The 25766-nt window shown below is 35.5% G+C and overlaps 1 protein-coding gene across 3 annotated transcripts in view; it reads right to left on the minus strand.

Moving 5' to 3' along the window:
• Window positions 1–25766, minus strand: part of NRK (Nik related kinase) — a 166860-nt gene that overhangs the window by 59381 nt on the left and 81713 nt on the right. For all 3 annotated transcript variants that reach the window (XM_067722527.1, XM_067722526.1, XM_067722525.1), the window contains exons 5-11: window positions 20836–20961; window positions 17656–17766; window positions 16069–16159; window positions 13298–13428; window positions 11367–11421; window positions 7154–7232; window positions 5913–6088 (exon numbers count right to left, since the gene is read on the minus strand). In XM_067722527.1, the coding sequence (XP_067578628.1) occupies window positions 5913–6088; window positions 7154–7232; window positions 11367–11421; window positions 13298–13428; window positions 16069–16159; window positions 17656–17766; window positions 20836–20961 (769 nt within the window). The remainder of the gene's footprint in view (window positions 1–5912; window positions 6089–7153; window positions 7233–11366; window positions 11422–13297; window positions 13429–16068; window positions 16160–17655; window positions 17767–20835; window positions 20962–25766) is intronic.

The raw sequence follows: 25766 nt of genomic DNA on the forward strand, positions 1-25766 counted from the left end.
CAATAAATGAAATTAAAAATTCTCTATAAGGAATCAATAGCAGAAAAACTGAGGCAGAAGAACGGATAAAGGACCTGGAACATAAAATAGTGGAAATGACCACTGCAGAGCAGGATAAAGAAAAAAGAATGAAAAGAATTGAGGACAGTCTCAGAGACTTCTGGGACAACATTAAATGCACCAATATTCGAATTATAGGGGTCCCAAAAGAAGAACAGAGAAAAAAAGGCACTGAGAACATATTTGGAGAGATTATACTGGAAAAATTCCCTAATATGGGAAAGGAAATAGTCAATCAAGTCCACAAGCACAGAGAGTCCCATACAGGATAAATCCAAGGTGAAACACGTCAAGACACATATTAGTCAAACTATCAAAAATTAAATACAAAAATAAATTAAACCCAGCAAGGGAAAAGCAACAAATAACATACAAGGGATCCCCATATGGTTAACATCTGATCTTGCAGCAGAAACTCTACAAGCCCGAAGGGAGTGGCAGGACATATTTAAAGCGATGAAAGAAAAAAACCTACAACCAAGATTACTCTCCCCAGCAAGGATCTCATTCAGATTCAACAGGAAATTAAAACCTTACAGACAAGCAAAAGTTAAGAGAATTCAGCACCACCAAACCAGCTTTACAACAAATGCTAAAGGAACATCTCTAGGCAGGAAACACAAGAGAAGGAAAAGACCTACAAAAACAAACACAAAACAATTAAGAAAATGTTAATAGAAACATATATATCGATAATTACCTTAAACGTAAATGGGTTAAATCATCCAACCAAAAGACACACACTGGCTGAATGGATACAAAGAAAAGACGTGTGCATATGCTGTCTACAAGAGACCTACTTCAGACTTAGGGACAAATATAGACTGAAAATGAGGGGATGGAAAAAGATATTCCATGCAAATGGAAATCAAAAGAAAGCTGGAGTATCAATTCTCATATCAGACGAAATAGAATTTAAAATAAAGACTATTACAAGTGACAAAGAAGGACACTACATAATGATCAAGGGATGAATCCAAAAAGAAGATATAACAATTGTAAATATTTATGCACCCAACATAGGAGCACCTCAATGCATAAGGCAAATGCTAACAGCCATAAAAGGGGAAATCAACAGTAACACAATCATAGTAGGGGTCATTAACACCCCACTTTCACCAATGGACAGATCATCCAAATGAATCTAAATAAGGAAACACAAGCTTTAAATGATACATTAAACAAGATGGACTTAATTGATATGTATAGGACAGTCCATCCAAAAACAACAGAATACACTTTCTTCTCAAGTGCTCATGGAACATCTTCCAGGATAGATCATATCTTGGGCCACAAATGAAGCCTTGATAAATTTACGAAACTTGAAATTGTATCAAGTATCTTTTCTGACCACAACGCTATGAAACTAGATACCCATTACAGGAAAGAATCTGTAAAAAATACAAACACATGGAGGCTAAACAATATGCTACTAAATAACCAAGAGATCACTAGAAGAAATCAAAGAGGAAATCAAAAAATACCTAGAAACAGATGACAATGAAAACACAGTGACCCAAAACCTATGGGATGCAGCAAAAGCAGTTCTAAGAGGGAAGTTTATAGCAATAAAAACCTACCTCAAGAAATGAGAAAAATCTCAAAGAAACAACCTAACCTTACACCAAAAGCAATTACAGAAAGAACAGCAAAAACAACAAGAAAACAACCCAAAGTTAGCAGAAGGAAAGAAATCATAAAGATCAGATCAGAAATAAATGATAAACAAATGAAGAAAATGATAGCAAAGATCAATAAAACTAAAAGCTGGTTCTTTGAGAAGACAAACAAAATTGATAAACCACTAGCAAGACTCATCAAGAAAAAAAGGGAGAAGACAAAAATTAACAGAATTAGAAATGACACTGGAGAAATAACAACAGACACTGCAGAAATACAAAGGATCATGAGAGATTAACACAAGCAAGTATATGCCAAAAAAAATGGACAACCTGAAAGAAATGGACAAATTCCTAGAAAAGCACAACCTCCTGAGCCTGAACCAGGAAGAAATAGAAAATATAAACAGACCAATCACAAGCACTGAAATTGAAACTGTGATTAAATATCTTCCAACAAACAAAAGCCAAGGACCAGATGGCTTCAAAGGCAACTTCTATCAAACATTTAGAGAAGAGCTATCACCTATCTTTCTCAAACACTTCCAAAACATAGAAGGGGGAGGAACACTCCCAAACTCATTCTATGAGGCCACCATCACCCTGATACCAAAACCAGACAAAGATGTCACAAACAAAGAAAGAAAACTACAGGCCAATATCACTGATGAACATAGATGCAAAAATCCTCAACAAAATAGTAGCAAACAGAATCCAACAGTACATTAAAAGGATCATACACGATGATCAAGTAGGGTTTATACCAGGGATGCAAGGATTTTTCAATATACGCAAATCAATCAATGTGAAACACCATATTAAAAAATTGAAGGATAAAAACCATATGATCATCTCAATAGATGCAGAGAAAGCTTTCGATAAAATTCAACACCCATTTATGAAAAAACCCTGCAGAAAGTAGGCATAGAGGGAACTCTCCTCAACATATTAAAGGCCATATATGACAAACCCACAGCCAACATTGTTCTCAATGGTGAAAAACTGAAACCATTTCCACTAAGATCGGGAACAAGACAAGGTTTCCCACTTTCACCACTATTATTCAACATAGTTTTGGAAGTTTTAGCCACAGAAATCAGACAAGAAAAGAAATAAAATGAATTCAAATTGGAAAAGAAGAAGTAAAGCTGTTACTCTTTGCAGATGACATGATACTATACATAGACAGTCCTAAAGACTCTATCAGAAAACCACTAGAGCTAATCAATGAATTTGGTACACTAGCAGGATACAGAATTAATGCACAGAAATCTCTTGCATTCCTATACACTAATGATGAAAACTCTGAAAGAGAAATTAAGGAAACACTCCCATTTACCATTGCAACAAAAAGAATAAAATACCTAGGAATAAACCTACCTAAGGAGACAAAAGACCTGTATGCAGAAAATTATAAGACACTGATGAAGGAAATTAAAGACGATACAAACAGATGGAGAGATATACCATGTTCTTGGATTGGAAGAATCAACATTGTGAAAATGAATCTACTACCCAAAGCAATCTACAGATTCAGTGCAATCCCTATCAAACTACCAATGGCATTTTTCATAGAACTAGAACAAAAATTTTCACAATTTGTATGGAAACCAAAAAGAGCCCAAATAGCTAAAGCAATCTTGAGAAAGAAAAACGGAGCTGGAGGAATCAAGCTCCCAGACTTCAGACTATACTACAAAGTTACAGTAATGAAGACAGTATGGCACTGGCACAAAAACAGAAAGATAGATCAATAGAACAGGATAGAAAGCCCAGAGGTAAACCCACACACATATGGTCACCTTATGTTTGATAAAGGAGGCAAGAATATACAATGGAGAAAAGACAGCCTCTTAAGTAAGTGTGCTGGAAAAACTGGACAGCTACATATAAAAGGATGAAATTAGAACACTCCCTAACACTATGCACAAAAATGAAATGGATTAAAGACCTAAATGTAAGGCCAGACACTATAAAACTCTTAGAGGAAAACATAGACAGAACACTCTATGACATAATTCATAGCAAGATCCTTTTTGACCCACTTCCTAGAGAAATGGAAATAAAAACAAAAATAAACAAATGGGACCTAATGAAACGTAAAAGCTTTTGCACAACAAAGGAAACCATAAACAAGACGAAAAGACAGCCCTCAGAATGGGAGAATATATTTGCAAATGAAGCAACTGACAAAGAATTAATCTCCTAAATATACAGGCAGCTCATGCAGCTCAATATGAAAAAAACAAAAAACCCAATCCAAAAATGGGCAGAAGACCTAAATAGACATTTCTCCAAAGAAGATATACAGATTGCCAACAAACACATGAAAGGATGCTCAACATCACTAATCCTTAGAGAAATGCAAATCAAAACTACATTGAAGTATCACCTCACACCAGTCAGAATGGCCATCATCAGCAAATCTACAAACAATAAATGCTGGAGAGGAAACCAGCAAGGAATACTCTTGCACTGTTGGTGGGAATGTAAATTGATACAGCCACTATGGAGAACAGTATTGAGGTTCCTTAAAAATCTAAAAGTAGAACTACCATACGACCCAGCAATTCCACTACTGGGCATATACCCTGAGAAAACCATAATTCAAAAAGAGTTATGGACCACAATGTTCACTGCAGCTCTATTTACAATAGCCAGGACATGGAAACAACCTAAGTGTCCATCGACAGATGAATGGATAAAGAAGATGTGGCACATGTATACAATGCAATATTACTGAGCCATAAAAAGATACGAAATTGAGTTATTCGTAGTGAGGTGGATGGACCTAGAGACTGTCATACAGAGTGAAGTAAGTCAGAAAGAGAAAAACAAATACCGTATGCTAACACATATATATGGAATCTAAAACAAAAAAAGGTCTTAAGAACCTAGGGTTAGGACAGGAATAAAGATGCAGACATAGAGAATGGATTTGAGGACACAGGGAGGGGGAAGGGTAAGCTGGGACGAAGTCAGAGAATAGCATTGACATATATACACTATCAAATGTCAATTAGATAGCTAGTGGGAAGCCGCCCCATAGCACAGGGAGATCAGCTCGGTGCTTTGTGACCACTTAGAGGGGTGGGATAGGGAGGGTTGGAGGGAGACACAAGAGGGAGGGGATATAAGTCTACATATAGCTGATTCACTTTGTTATATAGAAGAAACTACCAGAATATTTTAAAGCAATGATACTCCAATAAAGACATTAAAAAAAAAAAGAGTTTAGGACAACTATATTTACATCTTCCATGTAATCTCCATATAATCGTGTCTTTTCCTGCAGGTTACATTTTGAAAATCTTGCAGCTCTGGTAATTAGCGAATTCTCAACTAGATGTGTGGTCTTCCTGTATCCATTTGTGACTGGTCAGCTTCTGTGTTGCTGGTCCAATAAATTCTCCACCATGGGTAAATAAATTAATTCCTTCTGCTTCTCACTCCAAAATAAGATATGTATATTTATGTAGATGGAAGGAGCTCACTGCAATCAATCTTAGAGTGAATCTGAGAATGCCTGCTATCTTTTTCAGGCTCCCCCCTTGCTATTCCATTACCACTCAACCCTGCCTATGGTGCCCTAAGTTAAATGCGGAATATGGTATACAGCCTATAAAGTTAGAACTTCCTAAGTAATTTCCTCTGGGTTTGATGAACATTCATCCTGCCATTTTTGACATTAAAATCTAGAAGCTTACTTTTATTTGCATAAATGTGTTCCTTTAATTTCATCTTAAAGTTGGAGATTCGTACATAAAATCAACTTTGTATGGTACACTGATATTACTTCAAAATTAGTAGTCAGAAAATGGATAATTACAAATCCATTTATCTCATTGGAGTTAATTAACATATTAGCCAAAAAAGAATAATAAGATATAGATTTTGTTATCTTTTTTAAAATTTTATTTCTTCAGTTAGGAGTTTTCTTAAAATGAAATTGGCATATCACAAAATTCTTCTGGAGGCCTTCAAAGTCTTTGTAAATATGAACACGTGCCAGTTGTAACTGACAAAAAATTATAATCTTATGTATATATATATGATCAGGTAAGAGACAATGAATTAAATGCATATGGCATATTAGTGGAAAAACTAAATATCAGTGGTCTCAGAATTTTTACTTTCAACCTAATTCTTAAATATTTTTTTCTGAAAAAATTTAATAAATTTTGCTCTCATTTGAATATTTATTCCAGTAAAATGAAGATTCACATATTCTACCTTTTTTCTGTCTCTTTTTAATGATTCCAGTAAGGTGCTTCTTTAATGACTCAACAACATGCCCTTCATTTTTTATATTCCGAACAAATGGGTGATGAAGCATGTTTGCAGAAGTAGGACGAAATAAGAAATTTTTTATCATGCACTTTTCCATGAAATTATGGAACTTGCGGGACCTAAAAGAAATGAGTCAAAGAGATAAAAGAGCATTCTCAGGCCTGCCACACCTCCTCCCACCTCCACCCACATGCCACTCTGAAGGTTGTATTTTTGAAGAGAGTTGTCTCTAGCTATTAATAGTCTTTTCAATAGCCAAATATTCTGCAGTTTGACAATATACATTACACAGCAATGCCATTCAAACCTCTGAAGAGGCCAGAGTCAATGGCATTTTCTACCCAAATAATAGTAGAAACTTCAATGAGTTCGGAAGTATGTACATGATAAAAAGTCAAGTGGTGTGAAGGCAATTAAGTGGTTGATGTGATTTATGTAGACCATGAGACTAGATTGGTCATCCCACAGTAGTCATACTTTGAAGCCTGAGTGTTTCACTTGACTATATGCACTTTAAGCTATAAAGGTGCCAATGTAATGATCCAGAAAAGGGTGTTAATAGTACCATGACTAATTAATCTTATAAAATGGCCCACAGAAACAGATGTGACCAGAAAGCCTGAATCTGTGGGAAGGGTTAAATTTAATCACAAGGAAGAATGTCTGCAATCAAATCATAGTAACCACTTCTACCAGGAAAGCAATAAATACTAAGACAAGCAAGAGCTTCAGGTACTAGATCAAAAAGTTTCAGGAAGAAAGAATCCCAAGTTTAGTTGGGCTGTAGCACGCTGAGAGAACAAGTCCTCTTTTCTAGGTCTTTGGATGTTTAGTTTAATGGGTAAAAAGACTGGGCTATATATCACAATCACTGACTGCCTATCTGGGCTCAGTGAGAAACTTCTCAAATGGCTTCCATTAGTCCATCCCATTACTGAAGAAATAACTGAATATGCCACTAATGCCAGGACAGTAATGTCATCACAATATACTATGGAGAGTATTATTTCTGATTGGCTAGCTAGCTCTTAATGAACACTAGTCATTTAGACCCCCTTACTTAAGGTATTGGTTTTTAGGAAATATTGTCCAATAAGGATGTTGAAGCAGGACTGACCAAATGAATTCTGCTACATAAAAATGTCAGGTTAATGTGTTTAAGAGATTAAGTCATTCATCTTTACCATCCGCTGGATTTGACTTTGGGAGCAGATTCTCGCAAAATAACGAATAGGGCTTCCAAAGGCTGAAGGTTACACAGGGCTGCAAAGTAAAATAGATAAGCTTAGAATGAGTAATAAGGGTAACTACAGAACACACTTCTTATTCCAGAGGGGATTCTCACTATTCTTTCACATATCATGTTGAATAGATACTAAGGAATAGATACAAAAGAATGTAGTTAGAGGAAAGCTGATTTTAACGCAAACAGTCCATTATATAAGATCCTAAAGCTTCACTATTGCCAGGTGTGACAAATAATAATAAATTACACTAGATAAAAATTTTGAAATGTGTGATTGATAATTTATATCTAGAGAAGTAAACAATACAGGTGGAGACAAGCACTCTTCTGTGTTTTGTACTGCAGGTATCTACAGCTGTAAAATTGGAATATGTAATTATAGGCTGAAAAAGTCAACCAGACTAATAACTATTTGCAATAATATATAAACAATGATTTAGTAGTCTAAAAAGAGGAGAATAATCTGTTTTGGAAGCTGACAGTCCTAGGAAAAGAAGTAGATAGAGTAACTATTAAGAACACACCCTCTAGAGTAAGATCATCTGTGTTCAAATCCTAATTCTACCTTTGTGACCTTGGGCAAATTACTTAACCTCTCTGTGCCTTGGTTTCTTCATCTTAAAAACAGGAAATATATCAAGAATTCCTTCAAAGAGTTGCTATGAGGATTAAATGGCAACCTACATATAAAAGTGTCTGGCACAGAGTAAGCACTTAATAAATATTAGCTATTGATATTATAAGATTTTAACTATCTGGCACCTCAATTCTGTGCCATATTACTAGACTTTCATTCCCTTTTTTTAGACACACAGCCATACAAAGAAAAGCCTATTCCAATATGTGGTATATAATTTCATTACCTCATTGGCTTGGGAATTCTGGGATTTTCTGTAAGTGTTTAAATATGTGTCTCACTTCACTTATTTCCTCTTGTGTTTTGATTAAAGAAAACAGGCAGTGCAATAATTCCCCCAAAGGAAAGCCATAGTGTAAATTTCATCTAACACTAGAAGTGTGCCATTCATCTGAGGACATTTTGATATTAATAACTCTTTAGAGGCATCCTTCCTCTCCCAAAATACATCTCCAGAGAAATTACAATGTCAAACTGGCCTCTCATAGTAGTAGAAAGAAACTCCCCAGGGTAATTTCATTAGAGTAATATAAAGGCAATTGTTCAAAGGTCAAATTTTCGTTTCAATTACATGGGTATAAATTAATAGAAGGTGCAGGTATATAAATGAGGGCAAAATTAGCCCCCAGCTCAAAACATCCGGATAATATTTGATTCTCTTCATTCCTTTACTGTGTCCAATCAATCACCAGAATCTGTCCTTTAAACATACTGTAAGTAAATTTTTACAATATTAAGCAGTTGTCATTTATTAACATCTGAGCATCTCAGTTAACTAACAACATCTTCAGTGTCAAGAGTTAGGGCATAGGCTGGGTAAGTTTTCATGAAAGGAAAGGAGAAGTCCACAAATGAATGAGGCATAGGGTGGGTACAAGAACTATGTCAAACAGCAATTGTGGAGGTTTCCTATATTGTTTAATTTTAGGAATTCCAGTTAATGTCCCCTTCACCCCATATATCCTAATGTTGCCTAAATTTTCACCATTAGAAGCTCATTCCTTTGAAGTAGTAAATCTACTTTAAAAATACATATCTTGATAGATTAGAAACATTAAACTGGGTGTAGTTTGAATTATTTTAAATAACGTGGTTTAACACCTACAATATGTTGAGATCCAAAGGAATCTTCTGAATACTGAAGAAATGGATCTCCTGATGGGACAGGGGTAAAGACACTCAGGTAAAGATTGATCTGGGGTGTAAGGGAAGGACACTACAAGGAATAGAAGTAGGACTATAAACAAGCATGTCTGATAGTATTACAAACAATCTCTACAACACCAAGGAGAATGCTAACATAGGAAAAGATACAGTTCTGATTAAGGTAAATTGGCTGGTGTAGATCCTTGACAAGGAAGGAGAGTTGGAGTAAACTGTCAATCCAGTCCTGCTTCTCCAGGCAACGATTCACTTTTCTATAAAAAACAAAGAAACTAAGAACTACACATATTCAATATTAATTGACCTATGATATTCCGGTGTTTGAATAACTACTAGTAATGTTCTGGCCTTGGTTTAAAGGACTGCACATCAAGTTTGAATTTCTATCCAGAATCCAAGGACTTAAAGTCCTGATGTGCAAGGGTCCTGATTCTCTCTCCTCTGAGAGTCCCTACAGCACCCTTTTAGTGAGAAGGTATTCTCTATTTCTTTTTACTTCCCTGGGAGAGACTCACCAAAGGCAGAAAGGGATTTTGTTATTTGGACCTCAGAGGTAATTATCACATAACTGTCACTTTGGAAGGCCATCCTTTCTGAGATGATAAATATCACAACCTGGGGGATTTCTGTATTTAAATTGATGACAGCCATTTCCATCCAAAATTAATACTCCAGGCAATAAAGGAGACTGGTGAAAGACAAATGTTTTAGCAGTATGGCTATTTCAAGTTGTTCATGACTAAAGCTGCACCATTCCAATGACTACTTATCCAGGCATGCTGGTCCTATTTTCTACTGTTAGTTAAGAATCTCCTGGTCCTCAGCTATCTTTTGCAAAAAGTTGCCATTTGTGTATTCTGTGAAGAACTCCCTCTCTGTATTTCTTCTGTGAGTTGCTCATTACGCCTCTTTTCTCCAATGATTTATTGTTTTAGAATAAAAAAGTGAAACCAAAAAAGGTGAATCAAAAAGTACAAATCTGCAAAATGTAGAAAGCTAGTCTTTTTGGAAAGACAATAGAAATAATATACTACTTGATGCAGTCATTCATCCTAACCAAATACATGCATCAATATTCATGAAATACAATATGTGTATTTAAAGAGAGCAAGAGAGGAGGAGGAAGAGGAAGAGTGGAGGAGCTCAATATAATTTAAGCATGTTTCATAAAGAGAAATAATCATGAGATAATGAGGAATAATATGTACCTTCCCAGTTTCATCTCAATTATATATATGTGGAGTAAACAATTTTTCCATCATTTAAAAACTCACCCAATATAGGTACTTTGTAGCTTTTTGGGCACTAGCAGAGACGCAGCAGTGACCTGATCTCCACATCTGGCTCAGCTTTAATCCAAGCCCGTTCTATGATATGTGATATTCTAAGGGACACCAGGAATTCTTAACAATTCTGTTACCACTATTTCTACTCCCATTAGCCTTGAAACACAGTGATAATATAGTAGATACTGTGCAGATGAAGCAGGTAGGGACATGGGAACCTACAAGATCTGCTTGGAGAGGGAGAAGCAAAGTAATTCCAACCCCTGCCCCCTGACACACACACACTCCAGGCACTTCTCTCACTTCTCATCAATACTAGGAATGTATTTATTATTTATATCCTTGGATTTAGGTATTGAGGACAACAAATATGCTCTGCTTATGGGGTCATACATTAGATGGTTATTAATCATTTATACACAAGTTCACATTCTATTTTCACTTTCCTATCAGAAAACAGTGTCCTGAGAGAACAGAATGCTGACAGGTCATTTAAATGATGGGAAGGAGGGGGAAACAAGAGGAAATGAAGCCTTCTGAACAATTAGGGGCAATGAAGTGGCTGATAGGAGCAAGGAAGGCACCAATGATGAGCTAGACTGACTCCAAAGGAAAATAAAAAACTTACTTCTCAATGTTGTTGAGAATGTTGGCTCAATTAAAAGGAACTACTGGGGGATTTTCTCAACTGTCACAGTCTGAAGTAGTAGCAGGGTATAACTGTAAATGTTTGGGAACCTAAATATTCCACCAGTGAATATGTACTGAATGCCTTTATATTCTGTTTGGTTAGGACTATCAGGACCAAATGTTATTGAGGCTAAATTGAAACAACACTCAATCATCCTAAAATAAGATATCTTAAGAGAGAAAAATACAAACTCTTCTTATAGACATATCTGGCCATTCTGACTGCAGCGTTCGGTAAGCAGGAAAAGGCCACCATTTATAGTTTGGCACATAGTGTGGCACCTTTGTAGCCAGTACAAGCTAGCTAGTACAAGTGACAGATTTGTACAACATGTTTCCCTAACTTTGAACAAACAACAAATATTTTTACTCACGAGGAGCCCCTTCAGCCATTTCAATAGCAGTGATTCCCACGGACCACACATCACTCTGCAAAAGAAAAGATGATCAAAAAAATGTCACTTAAAAATGGGAAACTGATAGTATTTAGAATCTCAAAACAATCTTTGGCTGAGGGGAGATGTCAATGCTACAGCCATTTTATGGGTTTTCTATAATGGGGCTTCATTAGAGACTGATGTTATAGGAAGATCTTATTGACCCTGTGACCAGCCAGTACTACACTACACAACCAGTTGACATGGGATGGGATTCAATGTAAGGAAAATTCATCTTGGATGTATTGCTATTGTTACCTTAACTGAAATAACAGAAGGAATTTATTGTAAAGAAGTCCTATCACATACTACTAGCTGTAAAGAAGTTGGATCTTAGGTAAATGATTTAACTCTTTGTATCTCAATTTCACCTTATGTAGAGATGATAATGGTATACACATCATAGAACTAGTATAAGTATTAAATGAAATACTATATATAAGCACTTCAGCAGTGCCTTGAATATAGTATATTGAAGATAGAATTATTATAATTCTAGGAAATTATGTTCTAGGAGGCTCTAGGAAATGACCCTCACTACTATTAACTGTACTTTGTTTTTTAGAATGTGGAAAGGGCACAGGGCTAGAGGTGCACTGTTTGGCTTAATGACTCCTAAGCAAGTTAACTGAATTGTTAAAACACCTGTTTATAGATGTCTTAGCTTCAAAGGGTTGTTGTGATGGTTTAAGTTTTCTTTAAGTTACATGGGACTAAAAATTAAAGACATATAATTAAAATGGGTGAAAGTCCTTGGAAGACTGCCAAAAATTGTACAGCTATAAAACATTATTTTTTTTACAGCAAGCCACTTAAAGAACATTACACTTCCATTGTCTCCATAGCTCCTAATAGTACTGGGCTATAATAAGCTCTCATCAGGTCTGCTTGCAGATCAAGCAGGGGGCATTTAAGGGAAAGGGAAAAGAGATGAAACTTGAATTAATCAACTTCAAGTATTGAGTCCTAGGTTCCATACAACGAAACCACAATGAATTGTTCGGATGACTTATGATGTGGAGAGTGAGTGTGGTTTTTCCAGTCTATAGCAAATGGAGAGTTTTCTTTCCACACCAGCTTTTTGAAATGTGTACATAGATGTATATTGTCCAAATTGCAGCTTCAGTGGAAATTTTAATAAATAGCATAAATTGTTACTTAATTTGTCTATTCCACTGATTTTCTGTGGTTTGGAGGTGAACCATGCCAAGGATTTTCTCCATTACTCTGAGTAATCAAATTATTATTTTTTTCTCTCTGGAGCTAAGTTACTGTGGGGATTAATAATTGGCTTTACATTTATTCATTTTTAAGTTTACAAAGCACTCTGTCCCTGGAAGTTAAATTTCCATATAAAGCCACATAATATAATATTTTTACCAAGAAGTTGCAAGCAATATGAACTAGACATTCTTCCTCAAATATGGATAACTCCCAATGGTCTACTTTGTCTACATTCTTAGAAAATATTATTTTTATGCACATCATTAAACCACATATAGGAACAGTGTCTAGCATTTCTTATTAGAGTCTATGTGAAAGAAGCAACTGCCTGCTTTTTATAGGGAAATCAGCTTGATGCTTTGTGATGACCTAGAGGGGTAGGATAGGGAGGGTGGGAGGGAGGCTCAAGAGGGAGGTGATATGGGGATATATGTATACATATAGTTGATTCACTTTGTTGTACAGCAGAAACTAACACAACATTGTAAGCAATTATACTCCAATAAAGATATAAAAAAGAATACATTAAAAGAATCATAAAAAGGGAGCTGCCTGCTTTTTATTCTTTTATTTCATAAATTAAAATAAAAAGTCAAAAGTCCTTTCCAAAATTTGATTCCTACTATCTGAATCCTTACACTTACTCTGTAATCATAGGAGCGTCTGGGGTCCTCGTCACAGTCAATCACCTCAGGTGCCATCCAGTATGGTGTCCCAATGAAGCTATTTCTCCTCCCATTAGTTCTGCTCACCTGGGCACTCACTCCAAAATCCACTGCAAAATTCATTTGTCAGAATAATTAATCAGTAACAAAAAGGTCAATAAATTATTGCTTTAACTTGGAAAGCCAATACAAAAGCCACAATGGATAACAGATTTTCATTCCAGCCCAGCAAACTTTACCATGAAGTCTACTCCAGGAACACTGGGAAATAGGATTTTGCTGGTATTTATATTGGAAAGAGAATCAGCAGTGCTATTATAAATCTACAGTAGGTTTGGCTGAATGTTTACCATGAATATTAAAAATAAAGTTCCATCAGTACACCCTGAACCTCTGAAGTGATAACATATGTAGTATTTGGACCTGCCACCAAGCTGGAGGAAGACCAGCACTATAAGCAACATCTAAGAAATCTAAAACTTATTAGTACTTTATTAGGAAGTCTCATTTGTGATATTAGAAAGCCCTACCACACTGATAAAGAAAAAGGAATTTATGCTAAAATTTAGTTTAAGTTCTTCTACAGATCTTCTGAATCAGATGCAAATATTTACTGCAGTATCCATATCTTAGCTTAGACTATAAAAGGTCAGTCTTCTATTCATCTGTGGGATATATTATATGAAAATATTTAGTATGGTATCCTCAGAAACAGACAGAAAAAAGGCTAAAGTAGACTGGGGTTATTTAGTCCAGAAAAATAAGACAGGGATGAAAAATGAAGTAGATTTCCTAATTTAGAATGGTTTCCAGGAATCTAGAGGATGGCTAACAACCTTGACTGAAAAGTAGTTTAAAGAACTTGGGAAAGGAAAAGAAAATTTTTAAAGTTAAGAGTTTAAGGCAGTGTTAAAGGAAGGACTAAGAAGAACAATAACAACAAAATGTCCATAATATATGAAAATCATCATTGGGTGTTGCACGATCTCATTAGCTAGATATTTTATTGAGAATAGGTTACATCAGAGCTCAGCATTTTCACTATCCCTGAGGGCCAACATTAAGGGCCAAGAAATACCTATGAAGGCCATAAACTGATATATGACATTCAGAGAAGAAAATGAAAGGAGAAAAGACTGGAAGAAACAGTGATGAATGGAAGAAAAGGGAAAAAAGAAAAGCTGAAGTTAAAAGTAGAGATGAGACCCCAGCAGTGGCATCATTCACCTTTTCTTTAAAGACCTAGGTACCAGAATATGAGGATTATTGATCAATTGCAATTGCAACAGAATCACTGTCCAGTCTCTTTCCTTTCTGTTACTCCCTTTGGCTGTCATTGAGTTTGGTTTCTGCAACTTTCTCCTTATAACATGTTGTTTAAAAATATGCTGGGATCTAAGAAATCTAAAACCAAATGTATAAGGATTATGTATATAATAAGCCTGATTAAATTTTACTCTAGTGCTAAAAGGTCTCTCCTACAGAGTCAAGTACATGATCTTTAGTGCATGGACTTTGTGACAGGTTTTTCAGTGGCTTTTCACGTATTTACAATTTCTCTTCTGTGTTGCAAATGGTAGGGCTGGCCAGCAACTTGACCCAGATATATGGTAGTGCTGCCACATGTGAACAGAGTAGCTGTGTGACATACTATCTACCCTGCACACTTGAATGTGAGATCCAAATGACTCTCATGAATTTTAACACAGTGTCTTAAAATTCTGTTTCTAGCTTTGTAGCTTGTAGACACAAAATACACAGTACATTTTCTTGAAATTACTTTTCACTTATTTTAAGAACAATTATTGCCTCATGCTTCTTCCAGAAATATTCAGTGAAAAGCATTCTCAGTGAATGAACAAACTCTCTTCTTTGGTTATATTTATTTAGCAGAAAAATGGGAATGATTTTAAAGTCATGCTAGAGACATGGTAGGCAAGAATTGATATGATTAAAAAGTAATGCAGGGTTTGATACCAGTGATTTTATGTTCTATTGTATATATCAGTGAGGTCATCTGCCATTACATAGTACTGACATTATTCATATGGTATTATTTAAAAACAAATCAACAATATTTATTTTAAACCTTAAAAGGTGCAATATATTGTCCCCTGTGTGCCTGTGAGACATTATGTGTAGTTTTTCAAATAAATTATGCCATTCTGAACCCTGGAATAGAAAGCCAGGAACTTTTTGGTATTTTGATTTCTAATTCTCAATTTGATTTGGATATTACTGGAGCATTATTTCTAACTGATATCAGTTCTTTAAATATTTGAGGGGAAATTCCAATGAAGCAATTTGTGCTTAAGTCATTTAAAAGTTCTTTGATTTTCTTTGGAAAATATGGCTCTGTGATGTGGAAGAATTGTCTTTTTGTTTAATCCTTGTCCATGGCGCAGAAACTTCCACATAGTAAATACTCAATTTAATTGTTAAAATAAATGTAATAGCTGAATCTATTAGAGGGTTAAGCAATGATCAAAATGTAAAACTCCTATTATACTTGAAAAGTTGTTTTTATCTACATGATTTCAGAGAAGCAGTTAAGTGCATCTTTCTCTTGTCCCAACCTCCCTTCCCAAACAAATTTTCAAACTTTGACTTGTTTTGCAGGCAGGGAAGACACGGCCTAAATAAGTAGAGGGGATTGTTAGTGACATGATAGAAAACACAGTAATCTTAAAGGATTTTTCTCTATTAAGATATTTTGGGCCTCACTTAAAGTATTACAAGAATAAACTTACCTAGTTTTACTTCAGCATTATGAGTCAGTAGCACATTCTGACCTTTGATGTCCCGGTGAATTACACGGTGTGCATGAAGATGAGCTAAGCCCTGCATATATATACATATATATATATATATATACACATTTATATTAAAAAGCAACATCAGTATATATTTTTCTCTTTTTCTGGTACTCTTCTTAGTATTTTTGAAAAAACTTTTGGTAAGAAAAATGGCCCAGATTTGCATTTTTCAGACAAAATTCTTTCTTTAGGCTGGAATTACCACAACCAGTTCCCAGACATACTACTTTTGGCTATAAGGAAAGGAAAATAAATCAGGACACCCATGAAAGAAACAAAACACCAAAAATTAATGTTTGTATACATTGGGCCATTTACCGTCCTTTCTAGCCTCCATTTTTCCAACGAACCATATGAGTAAAGACCTGGATATCTTAAATATCATAGCTCGCATTGTTTTACTCTATTCCTCATCCAACCATTTGTTTAGTCCAAAATATTTTCTAGTCAACCTTGTAGGCTGAGAATTTGGGGGAATATGGAAATTCATTTTAAAGCATTTGCCATTTGTATTGGCTTACCATGCTGTCTCCAGACCATTCACCACTAAAACTAACCCTTGACCTGGCTAACCCATGCCCTGGCTTCAGTGAGATTGCTCTAGATACGAACTGGGGATTAATAACAGAAGTAACAGTAAAAACAGCTAATATTTATTGGGTCCTTATTCTTGGCCAAGCACTTTGCTAAGTGCTTTACGTGGAGTAAATTACTAAGTCCTTATAGCAACCCTTTAAGGAAGGTGCTAATACCACCCCAAATTACAGATGAGGAAAATGAGATTTGGAGAAATTAAGTAATTGGCTCAAGGACACACAACTAATACATGATGAACCAGAATTTAAACTCAGTCCAGAGTTTGCACTCTTAATATTTACACTATTACCACAAGTGAATCCAATTAAGATGACAGGAAAGACATTCTAATCTTTTATCAGTGGTGCTGTTCAGTTCTGTTAATATCCTTCTTGGGTGACGCTAAGCACTTAAGACACAAAGAAAAATTTGAGTTTGGTAGATCAAGAAGATTGGCACTTTCATCCAATTTGTTGTTAAAAATAAGGAACGTTTTAAAAGTAAGCCATTATTCAGAGAGAATATCTGTCTGCAAAACAGTTTGTAGATGGTTTGGAGCCATTGAGTAAAACACTGACTTCTCAACTTATCTTAATCTCTAATGACAGTGCTATGCTTTTTTAAAAAAAACTTTAAAAATCATAACAACATAATAAATACTCCAAGTTGTCATATCCCTGATCCACTGAACACTACAGTCTGACTTTGACAGAGCCATTAAAGGCCATGATTTGGAAGGACCTGGTTAGCCATCTGCTGGTGTACCTTAAAGTTTAAGGACATCATCTGAAAATCTGCTTTCTCTAAAGCCTTTTTCAGTATCCTGACCCAGAAGTTATGTTAAGAATTCTCAAATCATCCTCTATGAGCAGGTATAAGGTACATTGTATATATTACCACCAGGTTTTTTCAAGACCAGGGGAGAATGACTATATGAATGCTCACCTGGAGGATTTCTCGGCAGATATAAGCAATCCAATCTTCTTTCAAACTCTGATTTCTGGTCATTCTCACTACATCAGTGACTGAGCCTGCTGCACATAACTCCATCACCATCTGCAGGGAAGCCAGCAAAGTATCAAGGTTTAGGAAGTAATTCTCTGAAAATATCTGGAGAGTTTTAGTTCATATGGCTTGTGTTTATATGCAATGTTTAGACACTAAGACATTGCAAAGACTGGCTCAATTGTCTGGTAGAATGAAAAAGAACTGGGAAAAAATCCAAAGATCTGTGGAGGGAGAGAAGGCAGGTACCACACCAGGGATTTTTAACCAGGACCTGGGATTTGAGCTAAGCCTTGAAGGATAGGTAGTGTTTGTATATGCTGAGAAAGAAAAACGTTCAGTTTATTGAAAACCGAATAAGACTTGCCTTTAGAAAGAAGCTTGTACAGGGGTAAGTCTGAGTGATGACTGGAGTAGAACAAAAAACACAGTTGAGGGAATAGTTTGCAGGTGGAGAAGCAGGATATGGAGGATCTCAAAACAATTTACACTTCAACATTAAGACTAGATTTTTTTAAATTGTTGTTTTATTTTCAAATTCTAGAATATTTTCCCCAAGAAACTGGCAAAATACAACTCCAAGGGGGAAACTGTCAGTTCCATTACTGTAGGGCATTTTTTTCCAAATAACTTTACTGCTAAAGAAAATCTATTTTAAGGTTAATACTTTGACAGTATCTCATTCAGATTTTACTTTATTAATAAATGCAATTTCTCAGGAAATTTATTTTTGCCACTAATGAATCAGGTGCCCAACTAGTAAATTTGCTTCCCTATATTAGCTAATTAGAGGGCTGACCAATGTGAAGGAGAATGTAACTATTATAATCAACTTCACAAACTTTAAGCACAGGTTTATGCATTAATGCCCATGTCAATACTACCTTGCCAGTAGAACAAGACATGCCTTTTTTTAAAATGAGTGTAGGTAAGTTAATTATTGCCATAGATGAAGGGAAGCAAAAGGATAAACCCCAAATCATGAATATTCAAAAAGTCTACCTTATTTCCTTTTGGAATACTAAGATTTTCTTTTCAGAAAATTACTCCCTTATTTTATATTTGTTCACAATTGATATATCATGTGTTTTTTACCTGAGTATACTCTCCCAAAAAAGAAGAAAAGAAAAACAGCCTAACAAAATCAATAATACAGATAAACCCAAAAGGTTAATTTTCATGTCAACTATATCAAACAGGCACAACATATACACTGTGGTAATGGAAGAAAAGGGGCTCATTTTGAATCACGACAAACATGAATTAAAGCCATTCACTAAGATGAACATTGGAAAATCTTGCTAGTATTACCAGAGTCAGAAGAGCTCTACTGTGAAAGGAATGCAAGGCATTCTCATTTTCCTGGCTTTGTAAGCACAGTGCCTGGCACATACATTTTATACATGGTAATTATTTAGTCATTTACTTCCTATGTGTTCTGATTAACATGGGAAAGAAAGTGTGAATGGTCCCATGAAAATTCTTACCTCAACAAATAACTTTTGCATGCAGTGCCTATTCATCCTTCAGATCTCAGTGCAAGAAAAAGTTTCTCAAGGAAGAGTTTCCCATTCCTTAACTTAGATTCCTTTGTTATTTGCCCACACAGAAGCATGTTATTTTCCTTCTGACAAATTATACATTTATTTGTGTGATTATTTGATTGATATTTGTCTTTGCAAGTAAACTTTAAGTTCCAGTGGGCCAGGGTCATGTCAATTCAGCTTACCATGGTATTCTCAGCATCTAGCAAAGCCTGGCAAGTCGATGGGTTTCGAATGAATAGATGTTGAATGACTAAACAAATTGAGCACTAAGAAACATATCTAATAAGTAGACCGCCATACTGTCAGGAGGAAAAAAACTTGTAAGTAAAAATATATTAAAAGACAAATTTTGTATGCCCCCACAAAAGAAAAATAAAAACAGTAGCCGTGAAAAATGTGCAGTGATATTTAATAAAATCTGAACTGGAATTGTCAGAGAATAGAGGATTTAGTTAACTGGACATTTGGGAGAAAATAGGGTTAAATCGAAGATCTCTAAATTTGAGGGTTCTCGAAGTGTGGTACCCAGACGAATAGCATCAACATCACCTGTAAACTTGTTAAAAAGTCCAAATTTGTGGACCCACACCCCAGACCAATTGAATCAGTAACTCTGTGGGTGGGGCCCAGCAATGTGTGTTTTATCAGGATCCCCATGAAATTCTGATGCAGGCTAAAGTTTGAGAACCACTGTTTCAATTCAATCCCTTGTTGAAAACCATTCTATGTCCACTATCCTGCTTCCTAAAGTTCACACATAAAATGTAACAGAATCTTTCTTTGACTCTTGAAGATCCTGAAAAGTCTCAGTCATTATTTTTTTAAAAAATGCTGCTCTTGACTTGGACTAGAAATCGAAATGTAAGCAAGTGTACACCGACCCCAGATTATGTTCTAAATATTCCTTTTTAAATAAAGATATCGTTGATCAAAGCTCATTTTCCTGTGATTTGATTACGTCTCCTATAGGGGGAGGCAGCAACAATTCTGGTAACTGTAGCATGGGTCTCATTTAGCCTCTAAAATTTATATCTTCATTGATTTGTAATTCATGATGCTATAGGCATGAAGCCTAAGAAAAGGATGTCAACTAACCACTTAGAAAACAGTTTCTAGGAATTATGTTTAAACATAAGTGTATATACTTAGCAAACACTTAAATTGCATTCATATGCTCTTCCCAAATGTGAATTAGAATCTGTATTTATCCAGTCATTATTCCCAGGTCCATCAGGTAGTCTCCTTAGCTATACGTTTAATTTACAAGTAAATGTAGTAACTACATAAAGTTAAAAGCAACAAAACTCTATTAAAAAATATGTTAGATATTTCCAGAGTTCGAGTCTTCTCCCATCCTACCCCTGAGCCCCTTGACAGGCACTTAATTTATTTTTCCATATTTTATCACTCCCATATCCAGGAATCAGAGCACTTTTTTTCCATACTACTTTGATCAGTTGAATGCTTAAGTTTTCCTATAGGTGCACAAAAATGACATCTCAGCTTATGAAAGTTTATGCCCTCAAGTGAGACTTAGTCTTATGCAATAAGATCAAGGTAACTGAATACACACCCAAAGTTGATGTCTCTGGCCAGGGGGACTCAGCTTGAAAAATGCACCGTAGAAGGACACAATGTTCTTGTGGAAAGAGTACTTCTTCAAAAGGTTGAGTTCAGTCCTGAGATCTTCTTCTTCATCCTGTAGAATAAGAATAGACAATAAAATTCCGAAGCTATGCCACTCAATGACTATGGGACCCTAAACTATAGTAGATCAAAGAAGGAGAATCCTATGGCAACCCATTATATCCCACAGCAATTTATAATAAGATCTCAACTAGAATTGTCAGGATGGAGATCTGGGGTTAACTGGGAATTGGGGAGAAAATAAAGGTTAATTAAATATCTTTTAATTCAATGGTTCTTTAAGTGTGATCCCTGGACCAGCAGCAATGGCCACTGTGTAAAGTTTTCACTAACTGGAATCACCCAATTAAAGTGTAAAATTCAATGGTTTTTAGCATATTTACAAAATTATTCAACCATCACCACAATCAATTTTAGAACATTTTTATCACCCCAAGAGGAAACCCCATACCCTTTAGCTATCACCCCCAAATTCTGCCACACACATTCCAGCTTTAGGCAACCACAAATATATTTTCTATCTCTGTAGATTTATCTATCTTTAACATCTTATATAAATGAAAATCATACAGTATGTGAACTTTTGTGACTAGCTTTTTTTCCCCAGAATTCATCCATTTGTAATACATATCAGTATTTCATTCCTTTTCATTTACCATTCATCAACTGAAGGAGTTATTTCTACCCTTTGGCTCTTATGAATAATGCTGCTATGAGCATTCATATCAATTTTTTGTGTGGATATGTTTTCATTTCTCATTGGTATATACCTAGAAGTGAAATTTTTAGGTCAAATGGTAATGCTATATTTAACATTTTGTTGAAATGCCAAACTTTTCCACAGTGGCTACACCATTTTACATTCCCAGATCAATGATGGTTCTCATTTCTCTATACCCTCACCAACACTTATTTTCTGTTTTATTATAACCATCATAGTGGGTGGAAAGTTGTATCTCATTGTGGTTTTGATTTGTAATTCCCTAAAGACTGATGGTGTTAAGGATCATTTTATGGGCAGAGGCATGTCTAATAGAATATCTTTGCCCCTATTTTTAAATTGGGTTAATAGTCTTTTTATTATTGAACTGTAAGATTTATTTATATATTCTATATATAAGTACTTTATAAGTGTATGATTTGCAAATATTTCCTCCCATTCTGCATGTGCTCATTTCACTTTCTTGATAGTGCCTTCTGAGGGAAAAAATTTTTAATTTTGATGAAGTCCAGTTTATCAATTTCTTATTTTGTTGATTGTACTTTTGGTGGCATATGTAAGGATCCATTGCAAATCCAAGGTCATGAAGATGAACTCCAATTTTTCTTCAAAACATTTTATAGGTTTAGCTCTTACATTTAGGATTTTTATCCATTTTGAGGTAATTTTCATATAAAGTAGGGGACTAACTTCATTCTTTTACATGTGGATATCCAGTTGACTCAGCATCATTTGTTGAAAAGACTAGTCTTTCCCTATGAATTGTCTTTTCACCCATGTCAAAAATTAGTTGACCACAGATATATGGAAATAGTTCTATTTCACTGATCTATGTATCTATCCTTATGCTTGCACCACACTGCCTTGATTAATTTGTGATTGACTGAAGTTTAAAGGTATTGGATTGATTTGTCCTATCTTTTTAAATGCTGAAATTCATTATTTTCCTAATCATTACAGTGGCAAATATGTAAAAAAATACTATCTATCTATCTAGAGAGATAAGTGGTCTGAATTTCTACTAGCTATAAATTTCATTTCATTGTAAATAAACAAAGCTCTCCTACAGCATCTATAAAACTTCAATTTAAACTTTTCAGGAATACTATTATTGTACAAAGTGAAATATATTTGTAGTATGTAAAAAAAGACTTATTTTTTTAACATCTTTATTGGAGTATAATTGCTTTACAATGGTGTGTTAGTTTCTGCTTTATAACAAAGTGAATCAGTTATACATATACATATATCCCCATATCTCTTTCCTCTTCCGTCTCCCTCCCTCCCACCCTCCCTATCCCACCCCTCTAGGTAGTCACAAAGCACCGAGCTGATCTCTCTGTGCTATGCGGCTGCTTCCCACTAGCTATCTATTTTACATTTGGCAGTGTATAAATGTCCATGGCAATCTCTCACTTTGTGCCAGCTTACCCTTCCCCCTCCCCATATCTTCAAGTTCATTCTCTAGTAGGTCTGTGTCTTTGTTCCCGTCTTGCCCCTAGGTTCTTCATGACCATTTTTTTTTGTTTGTTTCTTAGATTCTATATATATGTGTTAGCATACAGTAATTGCTTCTCTCTTTCTGATTTACTTCACTCTGTATGACAGACTCTAGGTCCATCCACCACACTACAAATAACTCAATTTCGTTTCTTTTTATGGCTGAGTAATATTCCATTGTATATATGTGCCACATCTTCGTTATCCATTCATCTGTTGATGGACACTTAGGTGGCTTCCATGTCCTGGATACCGTAAATAGAGCTGCAATGAACATTGTGGTCCATAACTCTTTTTGAATTATGGTTATCTCAGGGTATATGCCCAGTAGTGGGATGGCTGGGTCGTATGGTAGTTTTATTTTTAGTTTTTTAAGGAAGCTCCATACTGTTCTCCATAGTGGCTGTATCAATTTACATTCCCACCAACAGTGCAAGAGGGATTCCACACCCTCTCCAGCATTTATTGTTTGTAGATATTTTGACGATGGCCATTCTGACCGGTGTGAGGTGATACTTCACCGAAGTTTTGATTTGCATTTCTCTAATGATTAGTGATGTTGAGCATCCTTTCATGTGTTTGTTGGCAATCTGTATATCTTATTTGGAGAAATGACTTTTAGGTCTCCTGCCCGTTTTTGGATTGGGTTGTTTGTTTTTTCGATATTGAGCTACATGAGCTGTTTATATAATTTGGAGATTAATCCTTTGTCCATTGATTCATTTGCAAATATTTTCTCCAATTCTGAGGGCTGTCTTTTCGTCTTCTTTATGGTTTCCTTTGCTGTGCAAAAGCTTTGAAGTTTCATTAGGTCCCATTTGTTTATTTTTGTTTTTATTTCCTTTACTCTAGGAGGTGGGTCAAAAAGGATCTTGCTGTGATTTATGTCATAGAGTGTTCTGCCTATGTTTTCCTCTAAGTGTTTGAGAGTGTCGGCCTTACATTAGGTCTTTATTCCATTGTGAGTTTATTTTTGTGTATAGTGTTAGGGAGTGTTCTAATTTCATTCTTTTACATGTAGCTGTCCAGTTCTCCCAGCACCACTTATTGAAGAGGCTGCCTTTTCTCCACTGTATATTATTGCCTCCTTTATCAAAGATAAGGTGACCATATGTGCATGGGTTTATCTCTGGGGTTTCTATCCTGTTCCATTGATCTATATTTCTGTTTTTGTGCCAGTACCATACGTCTTGATTACTGTAGGTTTGTAGTATAGTCTTATGTCAGGGAGCCTAATTCCTCCAGCTCCATTTTTCTTTCTCAAGATTGTTTTGGCTATTTGGGCTCATTTTGGTTTCCATACAAATTGTGAAAATTTTTGTTGTAGTTCCGTGAAAAATGCCATTGGTAGTTGGATAGGGATAGCACTGGATCTGTAGATTGCTTTGGGTAGTATAGTCATTTTCACAATGTTGATTCTTCCAATCCAAGAACTTGGCATATCTCTCCATCTGTTTGTATAATCTTTAATTTCTTTCATCAGTGTCTTATTATTTTCTGCATACAGGTCTTTTGTCTCCTTAGGTAGGTTTATTCCTATATATTTTATTCTTTTTGTTGTAATGGTAAATGGGAGTGTTTTCTTAATTTCACTTTCAGATTTTTCATCATTAGTGTATAGGAATGCCAGAGACTTCTGGGCATTACTTTTGTATCCTGCTAGTGTACCAAATTCATTGATTAGCTCTAGTAGTTTTCTGGTAGCATCTTTAGGATTCTCTATGTATAGTATCATGTCATCTGCAAACAGTGACAGCTTTACTTCTTCTTCTCTGATTTGAGTTTCTTTTATTTCTTTTTCTTCTCTGATTTCTGTGGCTAAAACTTCCAAAACTATGTTGAATAATGGTGAGAGTGGGCAACCTTGTCTTGTTCCTGATCTTAGTGGAAATGGTTTCAGTTTTTCACCTTTGAGAACAATGTTGGCTGTGGGCTTGTCATATATGGCCTTTATTATGTTGAGGTAGGTTGCCTCTATGCCTACTTTCTGGAGAGTTTTTATCATAAGTGGGTGTTGAGTTTTGTCGAAAGCTTTTTCTGCATCTGTTGAGATGATCATATATTTTTTCTCCTTCAATTTGTTAATATGGTGTATCACATTGATTGATTTGAGTATACTGAAGAATCCTTGCATCCTTGGGATAAACCCCACTTGATCATGGTGTATGATCCTTTTAATGTGGTGTTGGATTTTGTTTGCTAGTATTTTGTTGAGGATTTTTGCATCTGTGTTCAACAGAGATATTGGCCTGTAGTTTTCTTTCTTTCTGAAATCTTTGTCTGGTTTTGGTATCAGACTGATGGTGGCCTCATAGAATGAGTTTGGGAGTGTTCCTCTCTCTGCTATAGTTTGGGTGAGTTTGAGAAGGATAGGTGTTAGCTCTTCTGTAAATGTTTGATAGAATTTGCCTGTGAAGCTATCTGGTCCTGGGCTTTTGCTTGTTGAAGATTTTTAATCACAGTCTCAATTTCAGTGCTTGTGATTGGTCTGTTCATATTTTCTATTTCTTTCTGGTTCAGTCTCAGAAGGCTGTGCTTTTCTAAGAATTTGTGCATTTCTTCCAGGTTGCCCATTTCATTGGCATAGAGTTGCTTGTAGTAATCTCTCATGATCCTTTGTATTTCTGCAGTGTCAT

The sequence above is a fragment of the Pseudorca crassidens genome, chromosome X, assembly GCF_039906515.1.
Source record: "Pseudorca crassidens isolate mPseCra1 chromosome X, mPseCra1.hap1, whole genome shotgun sequence".
NCBI classification, from domain to species: domain Eukaryota; kingdom Metazoa; phylum Chordata; class Mammalia; order Artiodactyla; family Delphinidae; genus Pseudorca; species Pseudorca crassidens.